The 19,355-nt window shown below is 41.7% G+C and overlaps 2 protein-coding genes and 1 long non-coding RNA gene across 4 annotated transcripts; 2 read left to right on the top strand and 1 right to left on the bottom strand.

The window, feature by feature from the left end:
- The first annotated feature begins 1,882 nt into the window (after positions 1-1,882).
- LOC111635409 lies at positions 1,883-5,831 on the top strand. The gene is made up of 6 exons (XM_023380368.1): positions 1,883-2,042; positions 2,391-2,481; positions 4,044-4,144; positions 4,241-4,345; positions 5,549-5,596; positions 5,664-5,831. The coding sequence occupies exons 1-6, from the start codon at positions 1,965-1,967 to the stop codon at positions 5,760-5,762; spliced, it is 522 nt and encodes a 173-aa protein (XP_023236136.1). The 5' UTR covers positions 1,883-1,964; the 3' UTR covers positions 5,763-5,831.
- Positions 5,832-8,049: 2,218 nt separating this feature from the next.
- Positions 8,050-8,332, top strand: LOC111635418. Its single transcript, XR_002758373.1, has 2 exons — positions 8,050-8,097; positions 8,165-8,332. It is a non-coding gene; the product is annotated as an uncharacterized LOC111635418 (long non-coding RNA).
- Positions 8,333-11,490: 3,158 nt separating this feature from the next.
- LOC111635408 lies at positions 11,491-15,030 on the bottom strand. 2 transcript variants are annotated; one of them, XM_023380365.1, is made up of 6 exons: positions 14,780-15,030; positions 14,323-14,413; positions 12,782-12,882; positions 12,609-12,713; positions 11,686-11,733; positions 11,491-11,607 (listed from the first exon to the last, which is right to left on the bottom strand). In XM_023380365.1, exons 1-6 carry the CDS (start codon positions 14,855-14,857, stop codon positions 11,527-11,529), a joined length of 504 nt encoding a protein of 167 aa, XP_023236133.1. In that variant the 5' UTR covers positions 14,858-15,030; the 3' UTR covers positions 11,491-11,526. The 2 variants fall into 2 exon arrangements, with proteins under 2 accessions (XP_023236133.1, XP_023236134.1); XM_023380366.1 differs by having other exon boundaries at positions 11,686-11,730.
- Between the last annotated feature and the right edge of the window lie 4,325 nt (positions 15,031-19,355).

Below are 19,355 nucleotides of genomic sequence, written 5' to 3'. Positions count from 1 at the left end.
GGTATATCGTACAGTGTTTATCGAATAAAAGTCGTTCTACTCGCACCGGGTAACACTCGGTAAAACGTATAAAGTAGAAAGTTTAACTTAATTTACCCATAAAAGAAACCTCCTAATCGTTTTCGTCCAAATGCCCGCTGCGGATAGAAGCGTACGGACCGCTTTTATTTCCAGTTTTTATCTCTACTTCGCATTTTGTCCGGTTGAAATTTGAATACGTCGTAGATGTAGAAATTCCCACCGTCCTCCGTTCGTACGTCTTTCCTTAATCTCCGGAACCGAGTTAGATACGCGAAATACGATACCGTATACGAAAACCTTAGGGGCGGGATGCCCGGACTAACTACAGTAGAGCGTCGTTTATCCGAAAGTCAATTATCCGAAAGAATTCCAGTCGGCAAATTTAAATTTTCGCCAGTGCTGTGGCGATGCAATCTTTGGCTATGTCTCGGGCTACTCAAATATTTTACCGTTGTTGATACTAAATTAACTTCTGAAGTATAAATTTTTTATTGTTTTTATATTTTTCAATATATTTATTTTGTTTGTACAAAATAAAAAAATAATTTTTAACGATACAATAGTCTTCGTTAGGCTTAACGTCGAATTCAACGCCAAGCGACACGCAACGGAGAAAAATTTCAACACGGGATAGGTTAGCATATTTTTTGTACATAATCGGTTATCCGAAATATCAGTTATACGAACAACCCCAGTCCCCAATTGATTCGGATAAACGAAGCTCTACTGTATATACGAACGTCCGGCGCAAACCGAACGTCGCAAATTTTATTCCCATCGAAAAATTTCCCCGAAAACGGTTAATAGACGACCGGCAAATCGTAATTTACGTAACTACGTAAAGGAAAAGTACGACGTACGGGGGCCGGCCACTACTAATTTCGGGTGGAATGAGTATATTTTAAATGAAATAAACTAAAAATACGATTAAAAACTGCCGCCCGGCAGGGTGATGGCGATACAGAATTGTCGGTTCTTAACGGCGATACAATGGGTAGTAAAGGATCTTAATTAATTGTTTATCGGTCGAAAAACTTTGCATTTTCATTTTACTATTATAACTTCTTCGTCGATCGGATGGATCTTCCGGAAGATTTTCTATAAAATACTTTGGGACTCGGTCTAGCGTTATAGGGAGAGAAGCCCAATTACCGACGATAAATTAATAACGCGACTTTTGTCGTCCATATCGAAGGAACTTAAAAGCTACGTCGATTAATATTAATATTTTTTAAACGGAGAACGTTAAGACCCGGTCGAACGCGCTGGCGTAATTTCACCAGAAGGAATATTTTCGTGCAAAAACCGGTTTTTCTTCCATAACTATAATTTCGGAATTCTTATTGTAATAATATTATTATTATTAAATGGCTTCTATCGCCTTATTACAAAGAACGGCGGAAGCCGACCGGAATTTCGCCAAAAATAACCATCGGGCGAAATAAAAGCGACGGCGATAAAGACAAACGAACAAATAAACGCCGCCAGACGAGCGACGAAGAAGACGGCCACCGCCGTTCGGCCGATATTTAAATGGAGTACGGAAATTAATTCGAGACTCGTCTCCGGCCCGAAAAACTCTTAAGTCGGTCGTTGGTTACGCGACCTAAATATGTAAATAACGCGCGAAAGGGGAAGGGGGAGCGAATACGGTAAACTAAATTACGATCCGTCGTCCCTCGGATAAATCCTTATAAAGTAAAGTTACGCGTCCGGGGACGAACGCGTAAGAAGGTCCGATTCCCGGCGGGAAAGATCCGAGAGCGCCTAACCCGGCTTTCCCGGTAGGTGTAACCATCCGGTAAAAGTTGTCGGTCGAGATACCGGCGAGTCGTCTGGAGTTGGCGTAACGCGTCAGGTGACTCCGTCACGAGTTACACGGGAGAAATAGGTAGAGGCGGTAGAGATCTGGACTTCTTCTGGTCGGCCACACGTCCGCAGTTATGTGTTTCAGGATTAATCGCTTCTGTTGCTTCAAGAACACTAAAAACGGATCGCTGGCCTGCGCATTCTACACGGGGGTAGTATGCTTTATATATATTATCTTACGCGGTGTTGTAGACGGTAGCGGCCCGAGTAATGGCCAACCTACTTAAACCGTAGGCGCTAATTGCCCCGATTCGTTATTTATCGATCGGGATAGCCAGTTTACTTGGAAACTAAAGCCGCGCGCCGCTGGGACGGCGCCCGGCGTTAGTTTTAACGTAATTCTCCGTGGGAAAAAGGTAGCGGACGTTAATTAAAGTCGGTTAATAGTATAACTGGTATTTTAAATTAAACGTATTTTCTAACTCGGTAAAGCTTGGGATTTTACCTATTTAAAACGGGTGGTGCGGATGCGGGAGTGACGTATATCCGTTCTGTCGTAGATCGTATCGTTAGGAGGGATAATCACCAACTCCGTCGTTCTGGCCTTATTTGACAGATACAAACAGAAGCTCTACGACTTCAACAAAGGCAGTAAGTACAAATATCGTCGATTTTACGCAATTTATTTATTCTCGTCGAATCGAATATTTAATGGCCGAACCGGTTTTCGTCTTTTTGGCAATTAATTATAATATTTATTTCCCGGCAGAAACGAGTACGCGTTTTTTTCTTTTATCGGTTTCGCGTTATCGCCAACGGCCGCCAATGTAGTTGCGTGCGTAAAGTATTTACGCGAAGTTAGCGAATTTTTTCTCGCTATAAATGTCCCGCTTACTTTTATAATCCTCGCCTGGTTTTAATAAGTAGGGTAGACTTAAAATATGGCGCGTGGGGCTTACGGGCCGACGCGTAAGGACGGAGAGTTACGACTGTGCGTAATTCTCCATCCGTCGCCGTCGTTTATACCATTCGTCGACGGGCATTAAGGGCGTTCGACACCGGCTAGGATAATGGCTAAAAGTTCGTTTTTATTTACGTCTGGAATAAATTTATAATTTTTTTCGGGACGTGTTTATTTGCGTAAAAGTAAATACGTCCCGAAAAATTATACGCTTAATACGTTAATTAGGCGTAAATTATTTTTAGCCACGTGTTCGTTTGGTTCGTCCGTCGACGGCCGAGAAATATCTGGAAATTGCCTAGACCGAAGACGGTTACGACCGATTATATTTGTTTAATGCGTAAGAAACTGCCCCTTTCCGTCGATTAAAGAACGAACGAATGGATTTTTAATTTAAAATCGAACGTTTCGCCCGTCGAACGGAAGAAAAAATGACTATAAACGTTTTACCAGGATATTAATGAATTAAGGAGAGTTAAGTTGGCATTTAATAATTTAAAATTTCTATTCTCCGGATTGCATCTGGGATGTCGGGAGACGGTTCGCGTGCCGTATCGTATATCGTTTACTTATTCGGCGGGATCCGGAAAGAGAAGGAACGGCCAAAGAACAAATCGTTAGCGAAATATTCGAAAGATACGTTTAATTAAAATGCGGAGGGCGACGTAACACCGCCGGCATCCCCTCGCCGTATATTTTATTACGCCCGACGGGTGACGGTCCCTAAATCCGTTAAATTACTTTCGAATCGTCGACCTTCCGTTAATAAAAACTTTAAATTACTACCGGTATGTGGCGGGAAGTCAGTCTCTTTCCTTTTACGCGCCCTCGAAAGCCACCGGTAACGTCTTTTCTCCCGTAGTTCGCCCGTTTAAATATTAAACTAAAGCTCGATAACGTATTTAAATTCCAAAAACGTATTTAAAAACCGAGTGGTCGCTACGGCAATAACGATTTAACATTCTTTCTGCGTTTATTAATTACTGTACTTTTTTCTCTCGTTTTTCCAAACTTTCCTCCCGATTACGGTCTATCGAACCAAGTAATTACTTTAAGTACTTCGTAAGTTTCCTTTCCATAAAATCTCCGGATGTTTCTTTCGCTTTTCTCCTTCTTTAAACGTAAAAAAAGCCACCTTTAAACGCGTTAATCCGGCACCCGGGGCCGGATTAACTTACTCGCGCGATATGTAAATTATTAGAAATAAAATTAAATATTTGCGTAGTGTAAAAACCTTTCGTTTCTGTTTCAGAAATAGATCAGGCTTCCATCCAATTATATTTTCGGTTATCTTTATCGTCGGCCGTGGTCTTGTTCCTGGTCAGTACACTTTTATACGTAGGCATTAAAAAGGTAAAGAGCGTGGGAATCTTCTACCTTCCCGTAGCCAATTTGGCCGCGGAAAATTACGCGTAAATAATTACTAATAAAGTTACGAAATATTTTCAGGAGAGGCGCCGGCTGACCGTCCCCTGGATGGTGTGGATGGCCGTCCTAATCGCCGTTCAACTCTGCTCGGTTTTCTTTTTATTCCTCATCATTAAAGCTAATCCCGTAAGTTTTCCGGGCTTTTTTTAAAATAATAGACGGCCGGATAATCGAGGCGATAAAAGAACGGGAAAAGAAGGCTCTCTAAAGGAGGCGTTAACTCTTTCTCCCGGCGAATAAGAGAATTTCCACCACTGCCGGTGGGAGTATTTTTAGAACTTTTAAAACAGAAAAAATTAATAAAGGATAGTAATTACCCCGTAACTACCGGACGAAAGAAAGAAGATAAATACTGGGACGTCTTCTAACAGTGCGTTCCTACTTCGAATAACGGTCGAATCCGGGATTTTATTAACGATAAACCCCGACAATAGGATCCTTTCTTTAGAAAGATACAGAAATATATTATTATTTTCGATTCGGTAAACTACGGCCGTCTTTACCCGTTTCTACCGTTGTTTTTGCCACGCGCGTGACAATGGCGCCGGCAGTTTTCATTCCATGTTAAACGAATTTCCCGTCAAAACGGTTTAATTTCGACCCGAAACAGATTAGAATCGAACACTTTTATAAATATTTAGAGACATTTCGACACTATTTATTTATATAAATACTAGATTGGGTAATCGGTGTGATAGCTAAACGACTACTTACCACTCGAATGCCCGGTTTTGCGGTTCAATTTATAATTATTAATAAGTACCGTGGGATTTTATAACTTTGCATAATTTAATGTTTAAAATATGGAAATGTTTTCGGACGAAGTTGGCGAGGTTTAATATTCTTTCCGTCGTCAATTCCGCGGCCACCGCGTAACGTAATTACGCAATCGTTACTTTGGGTTGGAGAAATTATGGTGGAAGAAGTCAAAGTTCGTTTATTTCTCATATATATTTTTAGTTTCTTTCGCAGTTTTTCTCCTTTTTTAATTATCCGTCGCACGTTTACTCGGTGTTTCCGGTGTCCGATTATCCGGTAAATCTCTCCTAAGCCGGTTCCGCCGTAGCTTATGGGCTCGATAGCCGACGGCCGAGTCTCTTTCGTCCTCGAACACCGCGCTTAGGTATTTGTAGACCCGTACGAGTATCTCGTTCGGACTTTACGGCGGGGGATTTCGCCTACGACGCCATATCGATGGGTAGGAAGCGAGAATCGTCCCGACACTATTAAGCGCGCAAATATCGTCTCGACCGTAACAAATACGTTATCTTTAAAAGAATTTATATAGTGTGGAGTACGTTCTAAAGTATTATTTATTATTATTTTTAGATAATTCTTCTCCAGTGCTTCGTTATCGTTTTATTCTCCGCGGTAAACGTAAGTAAAACAAAAATTTTAAGGAAGAAAACCGCCTTCCGGTAAAACGAATTTCTTGTGTTTACAGATTTATTGTTTCGCCTGCGTGTATTCTCAATACAAGACCTTACAAGAAATTCCGTGTTCTAAGGAAACGCAAATACTTCGAAGTCCCCGCACCGCCTAGTCTTCTCCCTTCCTTTTAATCGGTTTTCGTGTAATTTATTTATTAAAAGCCAAAGTTATTTTTGTATAATGCCTACTCGGGAGGAAGTTAGCTAATTCGGACCCGCCTTTTCGGCGTTTCTTTCGTACAGAAAAGTATAACGCGGGGATAAGAACGACGGAGCGCTGTACGGACCGTACGGTACGGGTAGTTTCTAGTCGCGTGTTTATCGTCGGCAAAAATCATTTATCGAAAACTAATAGTGTAAAGAAACACCGAACTATCGACACGGTTTCCGAACGAAGGTCTTTCTAATATCGGACGGCTTGCAAAAACCGACGGAATTAAATCGACATTCCGAGAAAATTGCTCGAAAGGTAAAGAAAACGGTAAAAACGGAAGAAACTTAAACGTTATTAAGTAGAATGGGACGTCGGAAAATAAATGGCGCCGCCGCCATATACGTACGCGAATGACATCGCGGCCGAGGTAAGTTACGCTACTTACGGGGGGCGGCCGAGCCAATCGTAACGAAACGGACGGACTAAAAGTAGCCTAAATCGTTTCGATTTAGTTATATCCGTTAAGGGTGACGAATTCTGGCTGTAATAGAAAGCGCGTTTATCGGCTGGCGTTTTTACGCGACGAATAAATCGCGACTAATTTAGTTAAACGGAGGAGCGATCTACGAAATAACCGGACACCCGGACTAGATTTTAATTTTAACCGCGGTCCAGCCAAAATTATTATCGAATAATCCGTGTCCAAAACTAGAAAAAAATAATAAATAAAACGACGCTGTAATTGTCGTATCGCTTCGTCGGGAACGTCGCGACGCTTCGAACACCGTACTGTACGTACTGTACTGTACCTCAAATACACGGACGTACAGAACTTTGGTCGATCCGGCGGGTGACTCCGGGCCGTCGAGAGTAGCCCGGCGTTTGGCGGGCCGCTGTCTATCGGTGGAAAAAGTACTAAAGACGAACTTCGCTCTCCGCGGAGGAGGCGTCGGGGTGGGCAAGTAATTACGCATCGGATTAACCGTTTTCTGCGCAAAAAATTTANCGCGACGCTTCGAACACCGTACTGTACGTACTGTACTGTACCTCAAATACACGGACGTACAGAACTTTGGTCGATCCGGCGGGTGACTCCGGGCCGTCGAGAGTAGCCCGGCGTTTGGCGGGCCGCTGTCTATCGGTGGAAAAAGTACTAAAGACGTTTCCGTTCGAGAACGAACTTCGCTCTCCGCGGAGGAGGCGTCGGGGTGGGCAAGTAATTACGCATCGGATTAACCGTTTTCTGCGCAAAAAATTTAAAACCACGCTTATTACTTAACGAGGAGCGAGCGTTTTAAACAAATAGTGTCGGCGATAGCGGTAAAATGGCGAAAACTCGGCCGGAAGTTTTATCCGCCGATTAAAACCCAGATTTAAATAACGTAACTGTTGCGTTATTCGGAAAGAAATGGAGAGAATCGGGAGCCGAGACGACGAGAACAAAGGCAGAACGTTCCGAAAAACACCGGTTTAAAACGATAAGTAGGTCTGTAAAAATGACGCTTTTAGTTTTTCCTCTCGCTGTTTTTATCTTACACCCGACGTAACTAATAAGTAATATATAATTATAGAAAGGAAATTCGTTTAAAAATCAGATACGGTATTAAGATGGAGAAATTATTAGGCCGCAAAGACTAGTTAACGATTAATTAATAAAAAAACAACGCCGTCCGTAATGGGTATGTTTAACTAGGATTTTGACCAGAACTCGCGCGCTTTTAGACTTAAATTTGACTTTGTAAATAGGAAATACCTAGCCTAACCGCGAGAAGCGCTAAGTGTACGGTATATCGTACAGTGTTTATCGAATAAAAGTCGTTCTACTCGCACCGGGTAACACTCGGTAAAACGTATAAAGTAGAAAGTTTAACTTAATTTACCCATAAAAGAAACCTCCTAATCGTTTTCGTCCAAATGCCCGCTGCGGATAGAAGCGTACGGACCGCTTTTATTTCCAGTTTTTATCTCTACTTCGCATTTTGTCCGGTTGAAATTTGAATACGTCGTAGATGTAGAAATTCCCACCGTCCTCCGTTCGTACGTCTTTCCTTAATCTCCGGAACCGAGTTAGATACGCGAAATACGATACCGTATACGAAAACCTTAGGGGCGGGATGCCCGGACTAACTACAGTAGAGCGTCGTTTATCCGAAAGTCAATTATCCGAAAGAATTCCAGTCGGCAAATTTAAATTTTCGCCAGTGCTGTGGAGTACGTTCTAAAGTATTATTTATTATTATTTTTAGATAATTCTTCTCCAGTGCTTCGTTATCGTTTTATTCTCCGCGGTAAACGTAAGTAAAACAAAAATTTTAAGGAAGAAAACCGCCTTCCGGTAAAACGAATTTCTTGTGTTTACAGATTTATTGTTTCGCCTGCGTGTATTCTCAATACAAGACCTTACAAGAAATTCCGTGTTCTAAGGAAACGCAAATACTTCGAAGTCCCCGCACCGCCTAGTCTTCTCCCTTCCTTTTAATCGGTTTTCGTGTAATTTATTTATTAAAAGCCAAAGTTATTTTTGTATAATGCCTACTCGGGAGGAAGTTAGCTAATTCGGACCCGCCTTTTCGGCGTTTCTTTCGTACAGAAAAGTATAACGCGGGGATAAGAACGACGGAGCGCTGTACGGACCGTACGGTACGGGTAGTTTCTAGTCGCGTGTTTATCGTCGGCAAAAATCATTTATCGAAAACTAATAGTGTAAAGAAACACCGAACTATCGACACGGTTTCCGAACGAAGGTCTTTCTAATATCGGACGGCTTGCAAAAACCGACGGAATTAAATCGACATTCCGAGAAAATTGCTCGAAAGGTAAAGAAAACGGTAAAAACGGAAGAAACTTAAACGTTATTAAGTAGAATGGGACGTCGGAAAATAAATGGCGCCGCCGCCATATACGTACGCGAATGACATCGCGGCCGAGGTAAGTTACGCTACTTACGGGGGGCGGCCGAGCCAATCGTAACGAAACGGACGGACTAAAAGTAGCCTAAATCGTTTCGATTTAGTTATATCCGTTAAGGGTGACGAATTCTGGCTGTAATAGAAAGCGCGTTTATCGGCTGGCGTTTTTACGCGACGAATAAATCGCGACTAATTTAGTTAAACGGAGGAGCGATCTACGAAATAACCGGACACCCGGACTAGATTTTAATTTTAACCGCGGTCCAGCCAAAATTATTATCGAATAATCCGTGTCCAAAACTAGAAAAAAATAATAAATAAAACGACGCTGTAATTGTCGTATCGCTTCGTCGGGAACGTCGCGACGCTTCGAACACCGTACTGTACGTACTGTACTGTACCTCAAATACACGGACGTACAGAACTTTGGTCGATCCGGCGGGTGACTCCGGGCCGTCGAGAGTAGCCCGGCGTTTGGCGGGCCGCTGTCTATCGGTGGAAAAAGTACTAAAGACGAACTTCGCTCTCCGCGGAGGAGGCGTCGGGGTGGGCAAGTAATTACGCATCGGATTAACCGTTTTCTGCGCAAAAAAATTAAAACCACGCTTATTACTTAACGAAGAGCGAGCGTTTTAATTAAACAAATAGCGTCGGCGGTAGCGGTAAAATGGCGAAAACTCGGCCGGAAGTTTTAAATTTATCCGCCGATAAAAACCCGGATTTAAATAACGTAACGGTCGCGCTATTCGGAAAGAAATGGAGAGAATCGGGAGCCGAGACGACGAGAACAAAGGCAGAACGTTCCGAAAAACACCGGTTTAAAACGATAAGTAGGTCTGTAAAAATGACGCTTTTAGTTTTTCCTCTCGCTGTTTTTATCTTACACCCGACGTAACTAATAAATAATATATAATTATAAAAAGGAAATTCGTTCAAAAATCAGATACGGTATTAAGATGGAGAAATTATTAGGCCGCAAAGACTAGTTAACGATTAATTAATAAAAAAACAACGCCGTCCGTAATGGGTATGTTTAACTAGGATTTTGACCAGAACTCGCGCGCTTTTAGACTTAAATTTGACTTTGTAAATAGGAAATACCTAGCCTAACCGCGAGAAGCGCTAAGTGTACGGTATATCGTACAGTGTTTATCGAATAAAAGTCGTTCTACTCGCACCGGGTAACACTCGGTAAAACGTATAAAGTAGAAAGTTTAACTTAATTTACCCATAAAAGAAACCTCCTAATCGTTTTCGTCCAAATGCCCGCTGCGGATAGAAGCGTACGGACCGCTTTTATTTCCAGTTTTTATCTCTACTTCGCATTTTGTCCGGTTGAAATTTGAATACGTCGTAGATGTAGAAATTCCCACCGTCCTCCGTTCGTACGTCTTTCCTTAATCTCCGGAACCGAGTTAGATACGCGAAATACGATACCGTATACGAAAACCTTAGGGGCGGGATGCCCGGACTAACTACAGTAGAGCGTCGTTTATCCGAAAGTCAATTATCCCAAAGAATTCCAGTCGGCAAATTTAAATTTTCGCCAGTGCTGTGGCGATGCAATCTTTGGCTATGTCTCGGGCTACTCAAATATTTTACGTTGTTGATACTAAATTAACTTCTGAAGTATAATTTTTTATTGTTTTTATATTTTTCAATATATTTATTTTGTTTGTACAAAATAAAAAAATAATTTTTAACGATACAATAGTCTTCGTTAGGCTTAACGTCGAATTCAACGCCAAGCGACACGCAACGGAGAAAAATTTCAACACGGGATAGGTTAGCATATTTTTTGTACATAATCGGTTATCCGAAATATCAGTTATACGAACAACCCCAGTCCCCAATTGATTCGGATAAACGAAGCTCTACTGTATATACGAACGTCCGGCGCAAACCGAACGTCGCAAATTTTATTCCCATCGAAAAATTTTCCCGAAAACGGTTAATAGACGACCGGCAAATCGTAATTTACGTAACTACGTAAAGGAAAAGTACGACGTACGGGGGCCGGCCACTACTAATTTCGGGTGGAATGAGTATATTTTAAATGAAATAAACTAAAAATACGATTAAAAACTGCCGCCCGGCAGGGTGATGGCGATACAGAATTGTCGGTTCTTAACGGCGATACAATGGGTAGTAAAGGATCTTAATTAATTGTTTATCGGTCGAAAAACTTTGCATTTTCATTTTACTATTATAACTTCTTCGTCGATCGGATGGATCTTCCGGAAGATTTTCTATAAAATACTTTGGGACTCGATCTTCTAGAACAGTGGTTCCCAATCTTTTTTTATTAGCGTACCCCGTGACGTGTCATATCTCTAGATTGTACCCCTCATTTAAGAAATTTAGTGATTACCAGTATTGTTAATTTTACATATTGTAACTTTAAATTAAAGAAAAAAAAGTAAATGAAAAAAATGCATAATAAAGTTGTGATTGTTGCAAGGAACATTTTTTATCTAATAATTTTTTAATACTATTGGTTTGTGATACGTAATATATTATTTTTTCTGACATAATAACTAACTTTTTTCTGTACCCCTAAACAACCTATCGCGTACCCCTAGGGGTACGCATACCACAGGTTGGGAATCGCTCTTCTAGAAAACTTCTTAATTCGTAGGGAGAAGTGTCGATTAAACTCCGACGAAATACTCGAGGGGAGGACGATGCCCGGCGCGGTTTCCGAGTTGGGATTAAATAAGAAAGGAATGCGAAGAACAAGGTTAATTTAAAATAAAAGAAATTTTAATAGATAAATTACTCGACGTTTTCGTTAGCGCGGACGAAAACGAAAAACTAAAGTTTATCCGTCGGGGTAGAATATCGAGCTTCTCGTAGAGTCCTGTATTGCGAATAGACGCAAGAGAAACAATACGACTGCAAAGAAAGACAAAAGAATTACGGACCGCGGTCAAAAGCGTAAATTACGAGACGGGCCGATGGGTTTGTACTCACGTTTACCAGACAGAAGACGACGATGATTAGGCATTGAAGAAGAATCTTCTGAAAATACGTAATAAATAATAATTGCCTATAAAAATACTAAATCGTATTTAATGTATTCTAACGTAAATTTACATAAATTGCCGAGATAATAGCAGTCGTAAATTTAACCGTTACGCGGAGTTACGGGCATTTAGATGTAACTCCTTGACCTACATTTTAATCATTCCGGAATTTATTCCACCATCTTGCCGTAGCGGAGGATAATATCTGGGAAATCGAACCGCGAGGTCGATAAAATATTTCCCAAAACTCGGTTTTTTTCTTATTTGCCTTTAGAACGCAAGAAACCGGTTTGGCGCCACCCACCCGGTAAATTATCGGCGGATCTCGGATAACGAACACGAAAAACGATATCTCGGAGATGGCAATTCGATACGACTCGAGGTTACATTTACGCATTCGCCGGGAATAAAATAAAAATCATACAAATTACGTTTAAAATGAAAACAAACATGGTCAAAAACTTTAAATTACCGCGAAACCGCCAGCGACCGGGAGCAAATTGCGTACGTAGACGTCGTAAGTCGGGACCATCGCTAAGAAAACGTCGGAAGTAGACGTTACCGGTGCCACGACGTCGATTATAAAACTTGGACGTTTCGGCGCTAAATCGTTAGACCTTTCCAATGGATTCTAATTGCCTCTAATCGCGCCTAAAACGATCTTCGAGATCCCCGGCCGGAGTCGTTTGTCGGGTGCGACGATTTTTCGTTAATATAAAAACGGACAAAAGGGCCGGAAAACGGTATAATAATTCGTCGGCACGCAATTTTATCGGTTTCGTACCGGCGACGAAACGCGAGAAAATTGAAATTACGTAACGAAGAATCGGTTTATACGATAAATATTAAAAGACACGTTAAGGTATTTACCGGACTGGCAGTGATTACAAATAATAGAAAGACGACGGTGGATAATTGAGCGCTTATCAGAATGGCCATCCAGATCATCCAAGGAATCATCAACAGACGTTTCTCCTGAAATGGCGAAAACGATTGTTCGGTCTTTTGTACATTTAAAGGACGTAAATAAAAGCTTAAAATACCTTTTTAACGGCGATTAACAGAAACGCGCTGGCGGCCAGAAACATCACCGACGACGATAAAGTTATCAGGACGTACAATTTTATTCCGTCGTAATCTAGTTCTGCAATAAAAACAAAGTATGCGGCCTACTGTATACCGGCCGATGGTAATTAAAGAATCTCTATTCTGGCCTTCCGTAGACGTCCGTACATAATTACGGTACGTAACGGTCGATTTAGGGACGGACAGGGTCCGGCCGCACTCCCTCAAAGTTCAAATAGACAAATTAAAAGGAAATTCGTATAATACAATTCGTGTAATACGAGCAAAAATTTACCATTTCTATTTACGTTCCCTTCGTAGTTTCGAACGTAAACGAATTCGAACCGGTGAGTGGCGGCACCCTCCGGTCATTCGATAGTTCAAAATTATCGTATTATTCGTCTATATCGCCGTCTCTTAATTTATTTCGGTGTTATACGTTATATCGAGTATTATAATTATAACTTTCTCCGAGGAAAGACGAGAAATTCGCTTAATCGTGACCTTCGCATCACGTTAAGGAAGAAAGTAAAGAGAAACGTCCAAACGACGTCGTCCGACGTAGACGTTGACGGATGCTAGACGATGTTTATACGAGTTGGAAAACCGACGTTTGTAGATTTATTTGTCGATAATTTTATTACTTCGCGCGGCAATAAAATTACCGGCGATACGATTTATTCGATTTTTATATATTGTATAAAAGTGTATAAATTACATGTATTTTATTGTATCGTATGCGTAAATTATACGTTTCTAATTTCCTGGACAAAGGTACAGTACGTTCCGAGGGAATATACCGTGGTCGGAAATTGGAAAAATATCACCAAGTGGACGAAGTTAACGAGCCATTCGTGATACTTACTGTTAAGTTTGGCACGTATTCTGTAGAAAAATACGAAAAATTTAAATTTGCGGGGGAAATCTACAGATATTAAATTAAAATAATAACGACGACAATTTCGATAGATTCCGAGAGCCGATTCGTCCACTTTCGTCTTCGTTCTTCCGGATTAAGGGACGAAGGAATCCGACGCAAACAGATAAATGGTTAATAAGAATTGGTTAGAAGCGACGCGGAACGTTCGTTTCGTGGAAATATTTGTAAATTTTAAAAATCGTCATTCCGAATATTAGCGAGACGAGAGTATAGAATTGTATAATCTCCGGACGTAAAGGACTCCCCGGTGTACTGTACAGTACGTGTAATCGACTCGTTTGCCAGAACAATTCTTTAGAACAATGTTTCCCAACGTGGGCCCCACGCCCCACAGGGGGGCAATTGGAAAATGGACTCGTCCGGAGTTTACGTTAATCGTATAGCCGCCGTATAGGTTAGGGGGCGTAAGAATTTTAGAAAGGCTTAGGTGGGGCGTAGCGCAAAAAGGTCGGGAAACACCGCTTTAGAATATTTAGTTTTTAATCGCTTTCTAAGAATTTACCAAAATACGTCGTAATTTAATTACCAATATTCTAGTTTTTAGGAAGATTAAACTTAACTACCAACGAATTTACTTACTTCCATTATTAAAATCGTATATCTTTCGTTTGTATTTATCGAATAAACCGAGAATTACGGAATTTCCCACGATTCCTCCGACGGATAATACCTGCAATTATTAACATTAATTACATATTTAATTATAAAGGAAATTAATTAACATCCTAACATAACTAACATAATTAACATAACTAACAGACAAAATATCGACAATCCATTAGTAAACCGGGTAAGATTTTCGTATAATAGAACACTACTACAAAATAACTATAATAATCGTACCGCGGCCTAAAATTTTAGACTAATCGCCACTAATCCGACTTCGATAGGTCGGAGTCGGACTTATCGTCGATGCCGGGGTGCCGGTCCGACCCCCGCAGTTTTATCGTTAGTTACTCGATGACGGAGACCGACCCCGGTGGGTAAGAATCTACGTTATTATCCGATTACAGATTTGGGTAAATAGGCGACTTACACCCGTGTAGAAGGCGCAGGCCGTCGATCCTTTTCTGGTGTCGTCGAAGCAACAGAAGCGGTTTATCCTCAGACACATGATCGCCGTTTACGCGTCTCATCCGATAGAAACCGGAGTCGTAACCTCTAAATCGACCGGAAACGTCGGTCACGCGCAAAGTCGAGCGAACTGGAAACGAACGACCGTGTCGTTGACTTCGGACGTCGTTCGGGTAAAAGCGGTTCGACGCGTCAGAAACGAAAATCGTCTCTCCAAATACAATGGGAATTAACAAATTACGGTCGAAACGGGTTTATTTAGGAGCGAATCGAAAAGTCTTTACGATTTCCAAATTACGGCTGGGTGGGAATAGGCGGATTACTCGAGAGATAAGAATTACGTACGCGTTAACGTTCCGGCTCAAAGGGGTAAGTGGCGCGATGGGGTGAAAAAACGTCCTCCGTCGCGCAAAATCGTACATTTAGTAAGGGGTTCTCCCGTCTCGACAAAGAAGAGCTTTAGGGGTAGAGCAATTTACGGATCCCGTCTTCTTTCGTAATAATTTGAATCGTTATATAATATTACCGACGACGTATCGTTTAAAACTTTTTCCGCCGATTTCCTTAACGATCGATATTATGAAAGTCTCCGGCTAATAAACCCGATTACGAGAAAAAAAAACGAACTCCGAAAGTGGTTAACGCGCCAACTTGGCAGTTTGCCATTTTGTCACGGGCCGAGGCCACGGCCCGTGACAAAATGGAACCGATTTATTTTTTATTTTAACAAACGATACTTTATCGGAAGACGGGTTTGGCCGGGTAACTTTCGGATTTATAAACCGCGCGACGACCGCGCTTCGTATTTTTCAACGTCGACTTCCACGAAATTAATAAAATTAATTTTCTCTCCAAAGGTTTAACGCGAGAAAAATAAAATAATTAGTTTAATTATTTAAATAGACGGACAAATTTTAAGTAAAGGCTTTCTCTCGGCTTTAGTAACGGGCCGGGGAAGGTTAGACCGGCAAAACTTTCGAATTTCCAGTCTAACCGGATAATAAAACGGTTTTTTAATTCTCTTCGAGTAACGTCGCTCCCGGTTAAATAATTCCGAATCGAAGACGTAAAGCCAAACTTCGTCCCGGGGAATTCGTTTCCACGCGGTTTAAACGGTTATAAATTTTTCTCTACGCTTAAAATTGAAAATAATCGGTAGGCATTTAATTGCTAGCCACCGCGGGAAGGACCGAGATACTTATCTATTCCCAGGCCAATTATTTGAAAAAAAAAACTACGCTGCCGGAAGAAAACAAAGAATTTTAATTAGACGTTCGTCCTTGGCTACTACGGAGAGACCTTGGTGGCCGGAGGAAAAATGCTTAATCCGCGCGGAAAATATCTGGTTTTACGTCCGAGATAATCCTTAAAATACGTAATATATTTTATAACTTTATACCGATTTATGTAATTTAAGCTTCTACTCCGCGCTAAATCTGGGTACCTCCTCCCCTGGGGCCCAGCGAAATCGGCTTATTACCGTCCCTCCTAGGGTTTATATAAAAATCGACTCGTTAGAATACCGCTTTTGTAATCTCGACTTTTCTACCGAACCGGGCTTAACCGGTTTTCGGATTTTCGTTCCCCCCAAAAATGAAAATAAGAAACTTTTACGACTTATTTTAAAACTTTTTAATTTATTTAATATTTATAAAATTTCAAAAATATAACAAAATAAAATCGACCGACGTCCGTCCGTACGAAACAAAAAAGATTACCGCGTTAAACTATAAAATTTACTCCGTAGAAAGCCGGAAAGAAAACGGAATAACCACCGAGGCCTACAAAATATTATTTCATTTCTTATTTCTCTGGTCGAGCGATAGATCCGCAGACCTCTGTTTTCTAAAAACGGAGAAGACCCGTGGATCTATCGCTCGACCGCCTCCTTATATCGTCCGCAAAATTGCCGGAAATAGAAAAAACTCGCTACCCAGCCGGGTTCCGTCGTCTTTAAAGAGTTAACCCATTCCCCCCTAAAAGTCGGCAAGCTTACAAATTCGACACAAAAAGCCGTCAAGTTCGTCATCCGAATTTTGTTGGTTATCCGAGACAAAATTTTTGCAAAATAAAAGTTGGTTAACCGGGGTTCCACCGTATTAATAATTAGGATCGAAATTTGTTACGGAGTTGGGATTACGCCCAGACGCCGAATAACTTTAACGCTTAAGGGCGAGCCGTAAGGCCCGGACTCCGCATTAACCGAAAATACAACCGGAAAAAAGCCGAAAACCACGCCACTTCCGGTACGGAGAAGAAATTTTTACTCTCGGTTCCGGTGGGCTTTTCGGTGGCCGTTGACTACCGTACCGGGGCTATATTTTTATTTATTTATTTCTCAAAAAAGACGCCGTGGCCGGGTCGGCCTTTTACCAGCATCTTAAATTAAAATCGACAAAAAAAGAACGAATAAAACAAAAACGGCAGGCGAGCCGAGAAAATTACTTTCTACTTTAAGTCCAAAAATCAATGGAGAACAAACATCACCGCGGCTTAAAGTTTTTTCCTTTTTTAACATTCTTTTTAAAGATTTTATAACTCGATACGTTACGTATATCGTTGCGCGGACTATTCCGATGGGTGCGGATCTCCCCACCCGTAGTTTAACAATCGGGAGACCAAATCCGCCAATTATACGAGTATCTCGTGTCGATCCGCCACATTTCCGTAAAGTTTAAATTATAAATTGAACGCGTGTAACGATTTTGTTCCATCTGAAGTTTATTAACGGTTTATTTTAGATTCGATGCAGGCGTAGTACGGCCGTTTCGAGAGCGACGTACTTAAAGAAGCTCGAATTTTCTTATTTATCCCGGTATACTTTGCCAGGGCACAAACGACGAGCTGGACAAAGCAATCGAGGATCTGACTAATACCATTCACACGGCTGTGTACCTTTCCACAAGCATTAAGGTAGGCAAGGAGAATGCACCCTGGTGGAACGAAGATCTCACCATAAAGAGGAGAGAGGTAAGGCGGAGAAGGAGGAAGTTCAAGAGGGAAGTAGACCCACTTCGTAAAGAACAAAGGAGGAAGGCTTACATGGATAGTTACAAGCAGTACAAACAGCTGATTAACTCTTCCAGGACGAAGTCCTGGCGCAATTTCTGCACTAATAAGTGCGGGGATAACCCTTGGGCTATCCCCTACTACACTGTTAGAAAGAAACTAAAATCCAGCTGTATCCCTCCCACCATTGAGGATGGGGAGGGATCTTACACCACCTCCATAGAGGATACTTGTCAAAGTATCTTTGATGCTCTCTTCCCTACGGACGACCCATCAAATGACAATCAATATCACAAGACAATCAGAAACCGGATTAATAATTACAACTGGGAGAACAATGATAAGCCATTCACTGCCAATGAAATCAGTAAAGAAACCAAAAACATAAAAAGGAATAAGACCCCAGGCCCAGACTTCATCTCTTGGCGGACTGCCAAAGAGGCTGTCGACGCGCTTCCTACAACATTCCTCGTCATCTTCAACAAATGTCTCGAGATCGGGTACTTCCCTAAAAGCTGGAAAGAAGCCTCCATCAAACTCATCCCGAAAAACCCCAGTAAAGCAACTATGACCCCCTCTGACTTCCGCCCGATTTCCCTTTTGTCCTTCTTCGGTAAGATACTAGACTCGCTTATCAACAACAGAGTAAATTACCATCTGGAGTCAAAAAACTTCTTTCATCCGCTTCAGTTCGGCTTTAGGAAGGGCAAAAGCACGATTAGTGCCCTCGATAACCTTATTGACTACATTAACAAGGAGAAGAAGAAAGGTAGGCACACCTTGTTGGTAGCAATTGACTTTAAGGGGGCCTTCGACCACGCTTGGTGGCCGGAGATCCTGCACCAGATTGGTAGGACCAATTGCCCAGGTAATATCTACAACCTCATCTGTAGTTATCTCCACGATAGAAGAGCCAGTTACTACCATAACGGTAAGGTTCTACACTCAACCACTATTAATAGGGGTTGCCCGCAAGGGTCGAAGTCCGGCCCACTTATGTGGAATATCCTGTACAATGACCTTCTTAAGATCCAAGAGGGTAAGCCCCTGAACACAATGATACAGGGGTACGCCGATGACACTGTTATTATGATGTCACACACCAATCAGGAGGTCTTACAAAGCAAAATGAATGACCTGTTGACCCAGGTTTTTGACTGGAGCGTCAGGGTTAACTTGACCATCAATTATAAAAAATGTAACTGTATTTTGTTCCCCAGGGGCAACCCACTGTCTAAACCCCCAGCAGTCAAGATTATGAATAACAAGATTCAGCATGTGACAACCATAAAATATCTGGGGATGTATCTTGACCAAAAGCTACTGTGGAAGCATCACGTACGGGAGGCGTATGACAAAGCCCTCAAAGTTAACAGTGCCCTAGCGACTATTGCTAGGAATAAGTGGGGCCTTAACTACAGGGCCAGGAGGGCCACCTACTTGGCGGTCACGCAGCAGATCGCCACCTATGGCTGCGAGGTGTGGGGCCATAGGGTTAAATTAGTCCACATCAGTAGGAAGCTCTTATC

The sequence above is a fragment of the Centruroides sculpturatus genome, unplaced genomic scaffold (genome assembly GCF_000671375.1).
Source record: "Centruroides sculpturatus isolate CEXI.00-Female unplaced genomic scaffold, Cexi_2.0 scaffold997, whole genome shotgun sequence".
NCBI lineage: Eukaryota > Metazoa > Arthropoda > Arachnida > Scorpiones > Buthidae > Centruroides > Centruroides sculpturatus.
The sequence above is the reverse complement of the archived record's forward strand: the minus strand, read 5'-3'. Positions and strand labels throughout refer to the sequence as shown.

Bases quoted from the DNA above. Each gene is read 5' to 3' on its own strand.
- LOC111635409 (XM_023380368.1), top strand. From the start codon at position 1,965: ATGTGTTTCAGGATTAATCGCTTCTGTTGCTTCAAGAACACTAAAAAC. The intron at 4,346-5,548 runs GTAAGTTTTCCG...TATTATTTTTAG, and splicing joins TCATCATTAAAGCTAATCCC to ATAATTCTTCTCCAGTGCTT. The intron at 5,597-5,663 runs GTAAGTAAAACA...TTGTGTTTACAG, and splicing joins TTTTATTCTCCGCGGTAAAC to ATTTATTGTTTCGCCTGCGT.
- LOC111635408 (XM_023380365.1), bottom strand. From the start codon at position 14,857: ATGTGTCTGAGGATAAACCGCTTCTGTTGCTTCGACGACACCAGAAAA. The intron at 11,734-12,608 runs GTAAATACCTTA...ACGTATTTTCAG, and splicing joins TTGTAATCACTGCCAGTCCG to AAGATTCTTCTTCAATGCCT. The intron at 11,608-11,685 runs GTGAGTACAAAC...CTTTCTTTGCAG, and splicing joins TCGTCTTCTGTCTGGTAAAC to TCGTATTGTTTCTCTTGCGT.